Genomic DNA, 15,845 nt, shown 5'->3' on the forward strand with positions numbered 1-15,845 from the left:
TTTCAACAAGACGGTGCCCAATGCTACACAACTCGAGCAAATATGGATTTATAGTAAGAGATATTTCTTGGGCGCTTAATTTCTCGCCGTGGTGATATCAGATGGCCTCCACAATCATGCGATTTATTACCGCTGGACTTTTTTTTTTGGGGCTAAGCGAAATATCGTGTTTATGCAGATAAATATTTAACTCTTGACCACTTAATAATCAACTTCGTCAAGTTACAGCTGAAAAACCGGCCAATGTGTTTCAAAAAATGTTCGAAATTACCTCAAAGGAATCGGTGCTTGTAACAATTCGCATGATGATTGTTTAAATGTTTTTTTTACGTTTACTTTTGAAACTACAAAATGGATAAAACTGTATAAAGTTACAATGCAACTACGTGATGCCTTCAAAAGGATTTTAGGGAAATTTAGCGATCACATACTATTTATGTAGCTACGCAACAATCAATCTTTAAAATAGATATTGTAGTACCCGTAGCATGATGGTTAGTGCGTTGGACTGTCATGCAAGAGTTCTTGGGTTCAATCCCTGCCTGTGCCACCATAATTTAAAAAAAAAAAAAAAAAATAATTTTCGCGGGTACTGCCTCTTGCGAGGAATTGACAAATCCTTCAAGAGTAATCCTTGTCATGAAAAAGTGCTTTCTCAAACTAGCCGTTCGGATTCGGCCTTAAATTGTAGGTCCCTTCCATTCCTGACAACAGTACTCGCACACAGGAATGGTTGAGAGTTGTAAGTCACTAGGCCCTGGTTCACAACGGACTGTTGCGCCACCCCATTTGATTTGAAAATAGATATTGAAATTCAACATAAATAAGCTGTCTCAATGATTTAAAACACACAAGATATTTATAAATCATATCGAATTTTCACAATTAGTTTTCATATAATTGCTTATTTGCTTTTTTTCAATACAAATAATCTGAATACACTCTTTAAAAAAATCAAGAAATTTCATATTATTTATTTTAAATAATTATTTACTTTTACTATCAACTTAATTTAAGTTTACTGTTTTCACTACATATATATACGACCCATTAAAGGTGTCATTAATTGGTATTTAAATTTTAACTGTATATTGAAGCTATACGAGGAGTAGATTTATAAAATAAACCGCACTAATCTCTTGTTATGAATAATTTTATTAGAAAATAAATATTTAATAGTGATACTTAAAATTATTAATTTCTCATAAAGTTTTTTACTGAATAAGAAATAATATACACACACTAAAGTATTTTTAGCTATTGATTAAGTTTGATTTGAGTATAATATTTTAATGACACTTACAATTGCAGCAATTTCAGACATTGAAAAATTCTTTAAAAATTTCATATGACTGTACATAGACATTTAATCTAATCAAAACTAGTCATTTTGTCAGCATTATGGCTTGAAATTTATAAAATTGTTTTAACACACTTTAAGACAAGTCACGAAAACGGCTCCGCTTTGATATTTGAGCTCACTTTAGTATGAAGTATTTACGGTATATTTAAATTTCACGCGTTTATAAATCCATGCACATTTGCAGACGCACATTAATAATTCCAAAGAAAATATTTCCAAAATATTTAAGATATTAGCGTCATTCAAAATTCGAACACGAGCGATTTTTCAATTTCTTTTGCGTAGGTATATTTAACGCATTCACGAAACTCACAACACATTAAAATATAAAAACCATAATAAAACCAAAATCCTAAAAATAAACACCTTTTTCTCAAAAAGTCAACCGAAACTCTGACAGCGATAAAAACGACAAGATCAAAAAATAAAAATTCCGTGCTCTCTAACCATCATCAGCATAGACAGAATGGTGGTGGAGCTTTGCGAGTATAATATTAAACACAAAATTAAATTCACGACTTGGAATATAATTGAAGAAAAAGACAACGAGAACAAAAAAAAATAAATATAAACAAAAATATAAATAAATAAAAAAACAAAAATTCAGAGTGAATGGCTTTTTTTTTTTTCTTAAATTTGTTTCGCTAACAACCTCGAAAAATTGTATGTTTTTTGTTTTAAGGTTTGAGTTGACCATAAGACTCACCTTTGGTATGATTAATGTGCTGCCAACCTTATAAGCACCGCCAAAGTAATTCTCATTACTGACTTCTGAAAAAACAAAAACAACAAAAAAAAAAACAAAAATAATTATAACAATTATTTATAGCGTGAGTTATACTTTATTGTTTGTTAAGTTTTAATTTTATTTTCTTATGACTAAGAGACTCAAAACTATAAACCGTGCAATTTTTCGACTTTGTATCAGAAACAATTGGGCTAGTTACAGTTTAAGTGAATTATTTTAAAGATAAATAATTTAGGATTAAATATTTATCAGATTGTACCAATAATAAGCTTTATATATGTAAATATGGTAAAATAATATTTAAACATATCTAATCTCATCCCGAATTAAAGTCGTTAAAGTTGGATTTACTGATGATGCTAGATTTATAGCTGGTTATAAATTTTGTATCACTTCTCGAAACGTTTGATGTCTGATATAGGTAGCCATAAGCTAGACGATTCGTTACGCACGTTAAATGATGAATCTCTTTAAAGACTGAGATGGAGATTTAAAAAAATAAAAGTCTTATGAAGTCACCGAAAGTAGGAAATCAGAAATTAGAATAAGCGTGGGTTTTGTTGAGTTAAAAAATATTGTTTCCAATATTTAGGTATTTATTAGGAATATGATATTTTCGTAAACAGGTGTGCAGTTTCTATTAAAACTTATTTTTAGCCCTTTAGAATTCTATATTAAGTAATAAACTTATAACTCGCGTCAATCTACGACCAGAGGTTCATCACAGACGAATTCTAGTATCACTGTAAGCAAAATAAGACAGGATTATCTATTTTGCGGTTTCAAAAGTAAACGTAAATAAAACACATACAAAATATTTTATTTTTCACGATATTTCTTTTTAGTTTTATATAGTTTGAACCTTGACGTTATGTGTGAAGCACAACATCATTTAAATGACCACCACTCGAATTGGTGCAAGCAAAGATTCTTTTAAGGTACTTTTCGACTGTTTTTGACACATATTGGGCGGTATCTCAGCCATAACTTGACGAATGCTGGTTTTCAAGTGGACAAGAGTTTAAAGTTTATTTGCATAAACACCTTGACTTTTGCGTAGCTCTACAAAAAAAGTCCAGCGGTATCAAATCGTATGATGTATGGTGGGCCTTTTATATCGCCACTTTGAGAAAATACACAGCCAGGAAATGTTACCAGCAATAAATCCATATTAGCTCGAGTTGCGTGGAATGTGGCACCATCTTGTTGAAACCACATATTCTCCAAGTCGTATTCCTTAATAGAAGGTAAAAAATAGTTATTATATGACCATAGCGCTCTGAATTGACGGTAACAGTCGTTCCATCGTCGTTTTCGAAGAAGTAAGGTCCAATCTTTGGACCAAACAGTATATTTTTGTACGTTATGGCCTCTCTTCAACTACTTGAAGAGTCTCAGAACCGCGAGTGCAAAATGTGGTTCGTCGCTGAAGAAAATTTTGTTGGAAAATTCGCCGTAAACCGCCTGTTGTTCAAGCACCCATTTGAAGCATCTACGACGTTGTGAATGGTCAGCTGGCTTTAGTTGTTGTGTAAGCTGGATATGGATATAGATGCAGATCCTAATGCAAAATACCCAACAACGTGCCGTAAGACAGTCCTAATTCCTGAGAACGACGAGGAATCCACACATTCTGGTGTTTGGCAACACCAAACAATTGTGCATAGGTCTTACAATATCTGTAACCAATCCAGTCTATTCAAGTTTTTGTCACAATTTTTTCAATTGCTCGCGTAGTTGGACGATTACGTAAACCATAATCTCCTCCTAAAGCACGATATGTGACGGCTATGCCAGAATCAATATGTTTGAAGTATAGTTTTTAACAATTTGTTACATTTTCATAAATGTAAGACTTTTAACTGAAAACAAAAATATTTTAGCAACCTAGTTTTACAGATGTCGAGTTCCAGCCCTATACTTTTGAAACCGCAAAATTTTTGTCCAGTTTTATTCAAGGTGAAGACGAAAACAATTTCTAAATGTTTCTTGTTAAAATCTATAAAACTAAAATCAAATTTTATTCAAGCTTAAAAAATAGGGTGGAATACCAATAGCTCTAAGTTAAAGTCAATTTTATAACCTTGTTCTAAGGTGGTTAAAAATTTGGTTGAGAATTTGAGAAGATTTGTTTAAATGGAGCCTTTTTCAGAAATTCGGAACTCACAAACAACTCTCTCAACAAGTTAAGGAATGCGCGAAAGATTTGCAATAAGCCTGTAGTTTGTTTCCTCCGTCTTGTCATCTTTCCTAAAAATTGTTTTAAAAAATGATTTTTTTTATTTACCGGAAAATGTTCCTATTTTTAAAAATATGATGGTGCGCAAAAGTGCATTGAGAAATGAAACCTAGTGACTTTCAACTCTCAACGGTTCCTTTGTCAACCTTTGTTGTTAAGTTTAGAGGGGACCTGCAATTCTAAGCCGATTTTGAACAGTCATAATACGAGAAAGCAATTTTCATGACAAGAATCACTCTTCGATTTGTCAATTTCTCGCAAGAGGCAGTACAGTGATTGAACCCAAGACCTCTGGGATGACAGTCCAACGCACTAACCATCACGTTTTCAGGGAAACTTTAAATGTGAAAGAAAGTAAGTAAGTTAAACTGTATTTCTAAACTTCTTTAATACTGCCAGTTGAATATAATCGGGACCTGCTGAAAAACACCATTTAACACAGATTGAAGATATAAGGCTACACTCTGAAGCACAGGGTAATGACTACTGCTAGTTTGTGAAAAGGAGTTACGAAAATATATTATTAATCAACTTCTTCAAGGCTTCTATCAAATGAATCTCTGAAATTGTTCGTTACAGATATCGACAGTTTTATTAAATGAAGGGTTCTTAAAAGTCACCTGATTTTAGAGTTAAGTTTTCATTTATATTAATGTCACAAATCAAAATATAATTGTTTAGAGTTTTATAAAAGAAAATAAGGTTTACAGATTTTGGGACAAAAATTCACCAAACTCAGAAACTAAAAATTACGCATAGTGTTATCTCAAAAATATTACTTCTTTTATTATTTGAGTATAAGTTGAAAGTGTTTATTTTAGTAATTTTTATTTTTCAATTTTGGAAATGGAAATACAAACATACATACATACATGTGTATGTATTTGCATATTCTTGTAATATAATCAAAAAAAAAATCTATTTAATAACGATTTTAAAACAAAACTTCCTGTTAATTATTCTAAGACAAGAACTAAAATTTGTTTAAAAAATAAGATTGATGACCTAAACTAGCTTTGACACATTTTTAATAAGGCACAATTATTTCGCAAATCATAAAATTTGTTAAGTTTTTAATTACTTCCTTCTTGAAATCTTTTTTGTTGAGATATGTTGACTTTTAGATTTTGCGAAGAAACAGTTTCTTGGTAGTTTTTGTCTTGTTTAACTTGAAACTAATTTTAATTGCTTTTGCAACAACGAGTATACTTACCTTCATTTATTTACCATACTGAAGATTCAGGTACGAAGAGGTGTATACCTACATATTATGTACAAAGATAGGTTGGTACATGTAGAACACATAAGTTTATAATTCATACTGGTTATCTTTAAGATTACGAGTTTTATATTTTAACTTTAATTTTTGCACATGTTCTTGATAATAATTTTTCTTCATAATTTTTTTTGTTGAAATTTTCTCCGATTTTTTCGAATTTCAGAAAGAGATTTGTCTTTAAGAAAAAATGTATTTTATTGATATTGCTACTGCTATACATGATGCAATGCGAAGTGCAAATCTTTCCAACTAATTAGCTTAAGTCTAGCTTTCAGTGCACATTTATTATTTTTGAAATTTGACAAATTTTAGATTTGAAAAAGTGAGCTAAGATTATTTAAAAAAAATCCTATGTGCTAAGTAATATTTGGTGCAATAGAACAAAAATGTTTGATATTATATTATATATTATATAAGGCATTGAAAATGAAGTCATCGGCATTCATTAAATTAACATATTTAATAGTTTTCAAAATTTAAATGCTTACAAATATTTTTACGGTTGATCCTGGAGGTGATCCAGAAATGTTTCTTGAGTTTTTGTGGATTAGATGTAAATGTGCAACAAGTTCTATCGAGGTTCAAAAATCTAGCTCATGTGATTTGTAATTTATACACCTTGTTAAGTTTGGTTCATTTAAAATCATATTTTTCCAGTTTTCCTAATATTATACATTTAAAGACATTTGCTAATACGAATCCAAAAAAAAATACTGAACATAAGAACGTTTGTTTGTGGCAGAGTTAATGATTTTAAAAATATTATTGAACCAAATCTATCGTTTTTCTTAAAGATATTTTGGAGAATGAGCAGATCACATATTGTGATTTTTTTCATGGTAACCTAACTAAAGTTACAGATATTCAAAACATTGTCAAACTTTTATATTTTAACCAATCCATCACAAAATGGACTTAATGTTTAAAATTCTTCAAAAAGTAGATTTTCTCTTTAACACGGTCTAATATAAGTTATGCTGGCATACGATGAAAATACATTTTGAAAAGTATATTTTTGAAAAGCCTAATCAAAACAATAAAAAAAAACTTTAAACCCAATCGAGATAACTATTATTATACAACGCTTTTTTAAGGATTAGGATGTTCTGAATTCGAATCATGCCTTTCTTTGTATTACATCAGGTTAACATATTCCCCTTTAATGTTAAAGACAACCTAAAACGAATTTTTAAAGGCTAACTATACACAAAGCATCCCTTAATAATAAATTGTAAATTGATTTCCAAAGAACAAATAATTATCTTCTAGATGCAGTTGAAACTATTTTAGTATCACCTAGTTTTCGTAATTTTTCTTTTCATTTGACTCTATCTAAAGTTTTAAAAAAATATTGAATGTTTGTTTTTAATGTTTTTAATTAATTTGTTTAGAGATAATTGTTATTGTTGATTCGGAAACTCTGGTTGAAATTCTTTGTAGTCAAATTCAGAAATGCCCGTGTTCTTCTGACTGTGATAAAATCGAACATTTTTGTGTATACGCTTTTGCGTTTTTCTGTTCAGAACCGTTTTAGCATAAATGTCTCAACGTTGTTTTAAGGTAATTGTGTCTGGTGAAAGCTTTTTTATAGCAAATAAGATAATACAATTTTTCTACGGAATTTTAAAATAAGGAATTTTTAATTCTTCATGAATATAGAAAAGCCCTATACAAGGTTTTTTTCGGATTATAAAAGGTTGTATCTGAGAAACCTGAAGTGATAGACTGATCTTGTATTTGAAAATAGTATAATTCGATTGCAACGTAATAATCAGTTAACCAATGTTATTTTAAGAATATTCATCGAGGTTTAAATATTATATCCTCATTAGTTAAGTAATGTATCCGTTGTTTTTTAATTAAGACCGCATTCAAATATTTAATTAACTTATATTAATTTTGATAGAAAAAGTTACATGCATTTAAAGTAATTTGATTATTTGAATCCATTAAATACTTAATTTAGTTTTGATTGTAATTTAGGACATATTTTAAAAAAATGTGGTGTCTACAACTTCTATGCAAATTCGGCGTAAAGAATAACTCAAATAATTCAACACAAAAACAACCTTTCACATACCAATAATTAATGAAGCAAAAATTCAAACCATAATCTAAAACAGACATTAATGTTTGTATTTATTTAAAAACAAAATGCAAAAATTGTAAGTATGTTTTTAAAAATAAAGAACTAAGGTCACTCTAAAATTAAATGATCATTGAATTTGAAAGGAGATTTTCGAAAGCAAAATGAAACAAAAGAAAAATACTATTTTTGACATGTACCGAAATTAATATTGCTAGGGCTGAGATTTCCAATTTTATTGTATTTCTTAAAAAACATTCTAAATTCTAAAAACTGATTTAAAAAGAACTTCATCGTTGGACTATAATCAAAAAAATGAGTTTCATTAAATATCAAGATTAATATACTTAAAATTTCATGAGAAAATACTTGTTCTTCTTAATTAAAATAACACTAAAATATTTTAGTTTAAAGGTTTAATTTACTACTTTTCTTCTCAACAACAAAATCAATTCTTTTTATAGCTTTTTAAATCCTAAGGTATTTTCTATGAAATTAATTGAACAGAAATATTTGAACTTGAATATTTATTTTCTGTGTATGTTTTAAATTTTCAATACTATTTTTAAGTGCAATTTTTGAATTTTGTATTGCGCTTTAATCAGAGCCCCAATTATCAAATTTTAGAGTGTGGAGAATTTTATATTTTGATGCGAACAAAAACACTATAAAATCAATTTTAACTTATCATAAAAACAATTCGTTAATAAGCAAGTGTAACAAATTTTAATTTTATTTTCAAAATTGTTGCAGAAAATTTTATAGATTTATTATGAACTTTGTGTTTTATTTAAATACTTTTATAAAAATAATTCAATAAATTCCAAAGTTTTAAAAGTTGAAAGAACTTATAAATTTCGTTGACGCTGTAGAAACGTTTTTTATTTCGGAATAACATGTTTTATAAAGGGTGATTTTTTTTGAGGTTAGGATTTTCATGCATTAGTATTTGACAGATCACGCGGGATTTCAGACATGGTGTCAAAGAGAAAGATGCTTTGACATTTTATCATGAATAGACTTACTAACGAGCAACGCTTGCAAATCATTGAATTTTATTACCAAAATCAGTGTTCAGTTCGAAATGTGTTTCGCGCTTTACGTCCGATTTATGGTCTACATACATGTACAGTGCGTACAGAAGAGAATATTGTGTCTGTTTCTGAGAGTGTTGCTGAAGACCGTGAAATGTCGATTCGTCGCCGTTCGCAGCAATTGGGTTTGTGTTATTCGACCACATGGAAGATTTTACGCAAAGATCTTGGTGTAAAACCGTATAAAATACAGCTCGTGCAAGAACTGAAGCCGAACGATCTGCCACAACGTCGAATTTTCAGTGAATGGGCCCTAGAAAAGTTGGCAGAAAATCCGCTTTTTTATCGACAAATTTTGTTCAGCTATGAGGCTCATTTCTGGTTGAATGGCTACGTAAATAAGCAAAATTGCCGCATTTGGAGTGAAGAGCAACCAGAAGTCGTTCAAGAACTGCCCATGCATCCCAATAAATGCACTGTTTGGTGTGGTTTGTACGCTGGTGGAATCATTGGACCGTATTTTTTCAAAGATGCTGTTGGACGCAACGTTACGGTGAATGGCGATCGCTATCGTTCAATGCTAACAAACTTTTTGTTGCCAAAAATGGAAGAACTGAACTTGGTTGACATGTGGTTTCAACAAGATGGCGCTACATGCCACACAGCTCGCGATTCTATGGCCATTTTGAGGGAAAACTTCGGAGAACAATTCATCTCAAGGAATGGACCGGTAAGTTGGCCACCAAGATCATGCGATTTGACGCCTTTAGACTGTTTTTTGTGGAGCTATGTCAAGTCTTAAGTCTACACAAATAAACTAGCAACTATTCCAGCTTTGGAAGACAACATTTCCGAAGAAATTCGGGCTATTCCGGCCGAAATGCTCGAAAAAGTTACCCAAAATTGGACTTTCCGAATTGACCACCTAAGACGCAGCCGCGGTCAACATTTAAATGAAATTATCTTCAAAAAGTAAATGTCATGGACCAATCTAACGTTTCAAATAAAGAATCGATGAGATTTTGCAAATTTTATGCGTTTTTTTTTTAAAGTTTTCAAGCTCTTAAAAAATCACCGTTTATTAAGAAACAGAAGAGACACCATTTTAAGTAAAAATAAATAAAATAAGATATTGTTTTCTAGGACACTCTGTTAAAAAGTTAAAGGAAAATTAAATTAAAAAATGTAAAACACGCGTGCGATATTTGTTAAGCTGAGATTTCGTGTAAATACAAAAATTCTGAAACCTTAAGTAACTTAAAGAAGTCTGCTCGGGACGTTAACGCCAACGCATATAAGAAAACTATTTAAGTATCAAATACAAATTCATCATTTAACACAACCTTTATGTTCGCGAAAACCTTAAACTCATTAGAAAGTGGTGTTATTTCATATCGTCATTAGTGACTTAGTGCCTTTATTTCTTTGGTTCTTATGCTACGCTTAAATATTGGATGTTGGAATCCCTTGTAGCTCTAGCTCTTTCTAAGCTTTTATTTAATATCTTTTTCATATATGTATCCATCCATCCTATTCCTATAGTGTCTCAAATACACTTCCAAAACTATCTCCTTTCGAATTTTGATCAGAAATTAAGTGAATTGATAAATACATTAAACATTGAAATTTTAAAATCTTAGAATTCTGATTTTTTTTTAATATTCCAGATTTTAAAAGTTACAATTCTTGAAGAGAATATCAACTTAGGGTAATTGCGGGAGAGATAACACACTTAAAAAAATTCATACTCCTTGTCATACAGGTAAAATCTTTGTAAAATCTTTGTTTAACCTTTTCGTTAAGTAAAAAAATAAATAAAATAAATTGGGTGGCGCAACAGTCCGTTGAGAACTAGGGCCTAGTGACTTACAACTCTCAACCATTCCTGGGTGCGAGTAATGTTGTCAGGAATGGAGGGGACCTACAGTTTATATGCCGAATCCGAACGGCTAATTTGAGAAAGCACTTTTTCATGACAAGAGTTACTCTTGGAGAATTTGTCAATTCCTCGCAAGAGGCAGTACCCGTGAAAAGACTTAAGATGGCATAGGCAGGGATCGAACCCAAGACCTCTGGCATGACAGTCCAACGCACTAACCATCATGCTACGGGTACTAAGTTAAGTATTCGACCATAAAGAAATTGACAAAATTTGGTTTATTTTGTTTGAAGCTCTTTATCTGACTTTGGAAAAGTTTTTTTAGTTTTGTACAAAAAGTTAACGCGAGAACGAGTATAAAGGCGTTTTGTGCAGTTTCAGAGCCTAGTATTGTCAATACGTGTTTTAAAAGCATATTTAACAATTTTTTATTTGTCCCCTTTTGTTGTCAAGTTTTAAAATGGTGAGCGGCTGCCTGGTATATAATAATACATAAACTGTGGCTATTTTTCAGAAGATGCCAAAGGTTGAATTTGCTTATCCATTTATCTTTTTAAAGACGACAAGAGGTAATTGGACAAAAGAGGACCTGGAATAAGACCAAAAAACATAGAGAAGAGAATATCTATTCGAAAAGGAGAACATTTTAAAGAAATTAAATTTAAAACAAAAATCGAGAAAATAAGATCCAGCGTAGGTACAACATGTCGAAAATGAATGCGTACCCTTTTCTCCAAACTGTGGAGATGATCAAAAATACAGTAACATTAAGAATTGAAATTCAATTTTAGTATGGTAGAAAATAATACCATTGTTAAATTGATGTTTTTGTTTTTGATTTTTCAAAAAAACGCGACATAGCTCCTGCAATTACTCTATGAAACATCGTTGCTGGCTGGGAAAATTTAGATTAAAATGGACGTCTACAAGAGAAGAAAGGACAGCTGAATCAGGATGATCATATATTCCTATTCTATGCTTGAATACATTTGGAACATAATTGTGTCACTTGAAATCGCTTGTCAGAACATTTTAAAATAGTTTCGACGAATTCCATTCGACAACAAAAAAACGCCCGTCGTTCTGCAAATAGCAAGAACCCGAATCGAGAGGCATCATATTCATTTCCTCAATTGACTTTTTCATCTCATGTTTATTTATACAAAATGAATAAAAATATGAACTCACCCCATAGGTATTAGAACACCGCGCACTTCATATTATTTTCATCTGCATCTTCGAGTGCCTTTCTAATATTACCTACTCCTCGTTTAGGCATCATAAAGATTTTTCTTCGAACATCATAGAAAAACTTAATGGATTGTTCATGTTTTTCTCTCATCCATGGCGCTTAAGTACATTCATGTTGATTTTCCATTTTCCTACACCTAACATATATATACTTTTCTTCATAACTATGCATTCGTGCATTTATGTAGCAATAATGGCTAAATGTTTTTGTTTAAAAAGAATGGCTGATGTGTAAACATCCGAAACAAGCATCAAGATATTGTATTTCATTTTCTTTTTCCTCCAAATAGGAGATAAAATCATTAAAATGGAAAAATAAATCTCGACCGCATGTGCGTTATATTGAGAATGAGATATTTTTATATATATTTGGAATCGAATTGGTTTTATTTTTATATATTACTGATGATAGAAAAAGGAGCAAAATCATATCACACATTATATTGCATTGAACATTTGAATAACTTGTTGTTCGTGTGGTTTTACATGAAATACGGCTTAATTTTTATAATTTTCCAGACAGCAATTACCCATTTTTATTTATTGCTATAAAGTAGGGGATTTATTGCAGAAATAAACAATCAATTTTCAATTCATTAATGAATCTCGTGCTGGTTTTGGTGATGTAATCAAATAGTAAATGTTTTACGAATTACTAAAAAGTGGCTCCTAAACGAGGAGTAGTAAGTTTTTTTATTTACACTTAAATTTATGTAAATTTTATGATTTATTTCTATTAGTTTACGTTGTTTCTTAAACTGCAAATATTGATTATGAATAAACAAACTTAGCTTTAATTTATGAAATCTATGTAATTAATTTTTAATTAGCTCTGAAGCTATGAAATACCTTATAACTTTAAAACTTTCGACTATGTAAATCAATCAGCAATAATTAGAATCTTCAGACATTCAAGTCTTTCTATCTTTGCAGACAAATTTATAAACTATAGGTATTCGTTATAAATAAAGAATTATTTTTTGATTGATTTTTGTTTTTGTACGTGAACTGTTTGCATAAATGGAATCTTCTCTGAAATAATTTGCTAGCTTCTACTTATGAGCAATCTTTAAGTCAGGTAAGTAGTTTTATTCCAATATCACGTCTCGTTTGTATCTATTGTATATATATGTAAATCAAAAATGCAAATGAATATAATTTTAAATTCAGTGCACTGTGGATTTTTGTCAGATAAGAAACGTCTGAAAAATAATCATCCGTTTATTATGAGAAATGCTATCACCGCAGTAAATTAAAAAAAAAAAAAACATCAAACGGAAACGGCAGAGTTCACAGATAATTGCATTGTTCAAGGTTGAATGTTTGAACTTTTTAAAGAATTTTTCAAAATTCGGCATACAATTTCTTGAGTAGGTATCTAATTTTGAATAACATTTAGTCTTAAAATAATTACAAATATGGCGACAATTTATTTAATATGTTTAAACATTTGGTTTTAGATCTAGGTATGAAAAAATTGACTGTATTTTAAATTATTTAAGTTTGGCCAGTATCCAATTTCCAGTTTGTTTATTTTTTTAAATTGTAAGAACTTAATTTTTGTAGCTTAAACTGTTGACTTGATTTTTCATAATCACGCTTGAATGAAAAATGAAAGTTAGCAGAAAACAAACGAAAATAATGATTCATTCCAAGCATTAAATTGGAATTTTTTAAATGATAATTAGATAAGAAGGGTTATTTTTGTATTCCAGTCAGTGGGGATAAAATATGAAAAAAAAGCTTTTTAAAATGTCGTTGCGCAAAAACCTAAATTTTATTTAATGTTTTTCTTAGAAAAATTTGTCACAAAAATGCAAAGAAATATTTGCGAGACATTTTTGAAATTATCTTCTTTGACCTAATTTTAAGTTTAAACAAGAAATTAAATTATTAAGCTACAGAAACAAACAGTGTATTTTAATGCAGACTTAACAGAATCTCCAATAACCGAAAAACCAAATTTGTTGATTAAGTTTAAATTGTTTGAAGTTCTAGAAAGCGGAAGTAAAATTATAATGTGATTTTTGTTGAAAAGATCACAGAATGTATCCATTAGCTATAAACGAAAGAGAGATACCATAAGCTGGCCCTTAATTGCTATTAAAAATGCCAAGTATTACTTTGTTTCAAAATAATTATTTCGATAAGAAGTACATTTTTATTTTTAAATGAATGCAAGGGAATGTTATTTTATTCACACGAGTTTGGGATGGAAATTCTCTTTCCGATGAGTTTGGTACGTCAATGAGCGTTAAGCAAGGATGCGTTTTAAGTACTCTTCTCTTTATCTTATGCATAAATGACATAACTCATTCGGTGGCATCGGTGGTATATTCGGGGACGATATAATTTTCCTAGCTTAATCTGTAGACGGGATGCAGCTAATGATAAATAGGGTTCAATTTTATTGCAAAACATGGTACATGGAATCTGGAATTAAATCTTTCTAAATCAAAAATGATGATATTCAGAAACGGTGGTGGGAGATATTCCAGGAGGGAGAAGTGGTCGTTTGACGAGGACCTGATAGAAATAGTAAAGGAATACAAGTATCTGGGAGTTTTTTATTGTATCTAACTTGAATCTAGACAAACATTTACAATCCAAACTATCGGAAGCAAAGCGTGTTTTGTTTTCTTTTTGGAGAAGTTGCATTCTAAGAAATAGCGTTTCGCACATAGCTAAACACAAAGTATTTCGAGCTACCTCAATTGCGATAGTGTTTTACGGAACGCAAGTATGAGGGTATTGATCGTTTGAAGCTGTGGAAAAGTTCCCCCGTATTTTTATTAAAATTACTTTCAAGTTGCCAAGTACGACGCCCAACTATATGTTACATCTTGAAACAGGAATAAGGTCCCTCTTTTAGACACACTTAAATTACATTTCAACTACGTGTCAAAAGTTTTGGCGATGGGTGACCAAAAAATTCAGCGAATAGTACTCACACAAGCTATTAATTCTGAAGATTCGTGTGTTAAAGAGTGGAAGCGATTACCAGTCTCTTCCACTCTTTAAAACAGAAAATGCTCAACTACTTTTTCAGCAGACGAAAGAATCGAGGTGCTTAAGTTGAATTTTGATGACTTGCTGAAAAAAGTCGACAACATGATGTACTATAAGTTTATGAGTGAATTAACAGATCTTACTACAGTAAAGTTAACCATTTCTTGAACCACAACACCTACTTCTTGACCAAAAACAGTACCCAAAAAAATCAGCTTGTTATTTAAAGTAAGAGGTGAACTAAATTATTTGAAGTACATTCCTCACCATCCACAATTAAAAATATTACGCGAAGATGTATTTCATATCTTGGGAGTTTGTCCAATACTCAAGGAGTTTCGAAAGTGCTATTTTGGGATAGATATAATCGGTTTAGAAGAAACGATCAACATCTTAAATGGAAAACTAGGTTGGACCCTTCTATATGAATACTCATTGAACGCTCTTCGCTCCTAGAGCCAGAACAGTTGAGGAAAACCTTAAGGTTTTAAAGTTTGAGAATAATAAAGATTATTTTATTGAATTGTATCTAAAAGCTTTTTTTTCGTATATATGTATGTATAAATTTAAAAAAAATGTCAGTCTGGTAGATGGCCTTCAGCCAAACCATTTATAGACTTGTGTAATCTTACAATTGAAAATACAATGTTTTGTTCTAGTATCTTTTCAATTCAATAAAACTAAACTAAATTCGAAAAACAATCTTATATCAGGCTTTTTGAAGAATGTAAATTCAGGGAGTAGATGTTTAAAAAAAAAATTTAATCTATTATCCCTTACTGCAATATTCCGGTTAAATGTTCTAAGTATCTTATTTATTTTCATACAATTCATAATAAATTTTAAGCCTTTCACTGCCAAACATTATCACCTACGGCATTAATGATAATACGGTTCATAACAGAAGAGCGCGAAATTGTATAAAAACAATATTTAATCTTATTAAGGATTTAAAGT

At 30.5% G+C, this 15,845-nt stretch overlaps 1 protein-coding gene across 1 annotated transcript in view; it reads right to left on the minus strand.

Moving 5' to 3' along the window:
• Positions 1-15,845, minus strand: part of LOC129942614 (homeobox protein abdominal-B) — a 133,210-nt gene that overhangs the window by 47,224 nt on the left and 70,141 nt on the right. The window contains exon 2 of the mRNA XM_056051629.1: positions 2,070-2,134. Coding sequence (XP_055907604.1) covers positions 2,070-2,134 — 65 coding nt within the window. The remainder of the gene's footprint in view (positions 1-2,069; positions 2,135-15,845) is intronic.

The sequence above is a fragment of the Eupeodes corollae genome, chromosome 1 (assembly GCF_945859685.1).
Source record: "Eupeodes corollae chromosome 1, idEupCoro1.1, whole genome shotgun sequence".
Taxonomy (NCBI): Eukaryota; Metazoa; Arthropoda; class Insecta; order Diptera; family Syrphidae; genus Eupeodes; species Eupeodes corollae.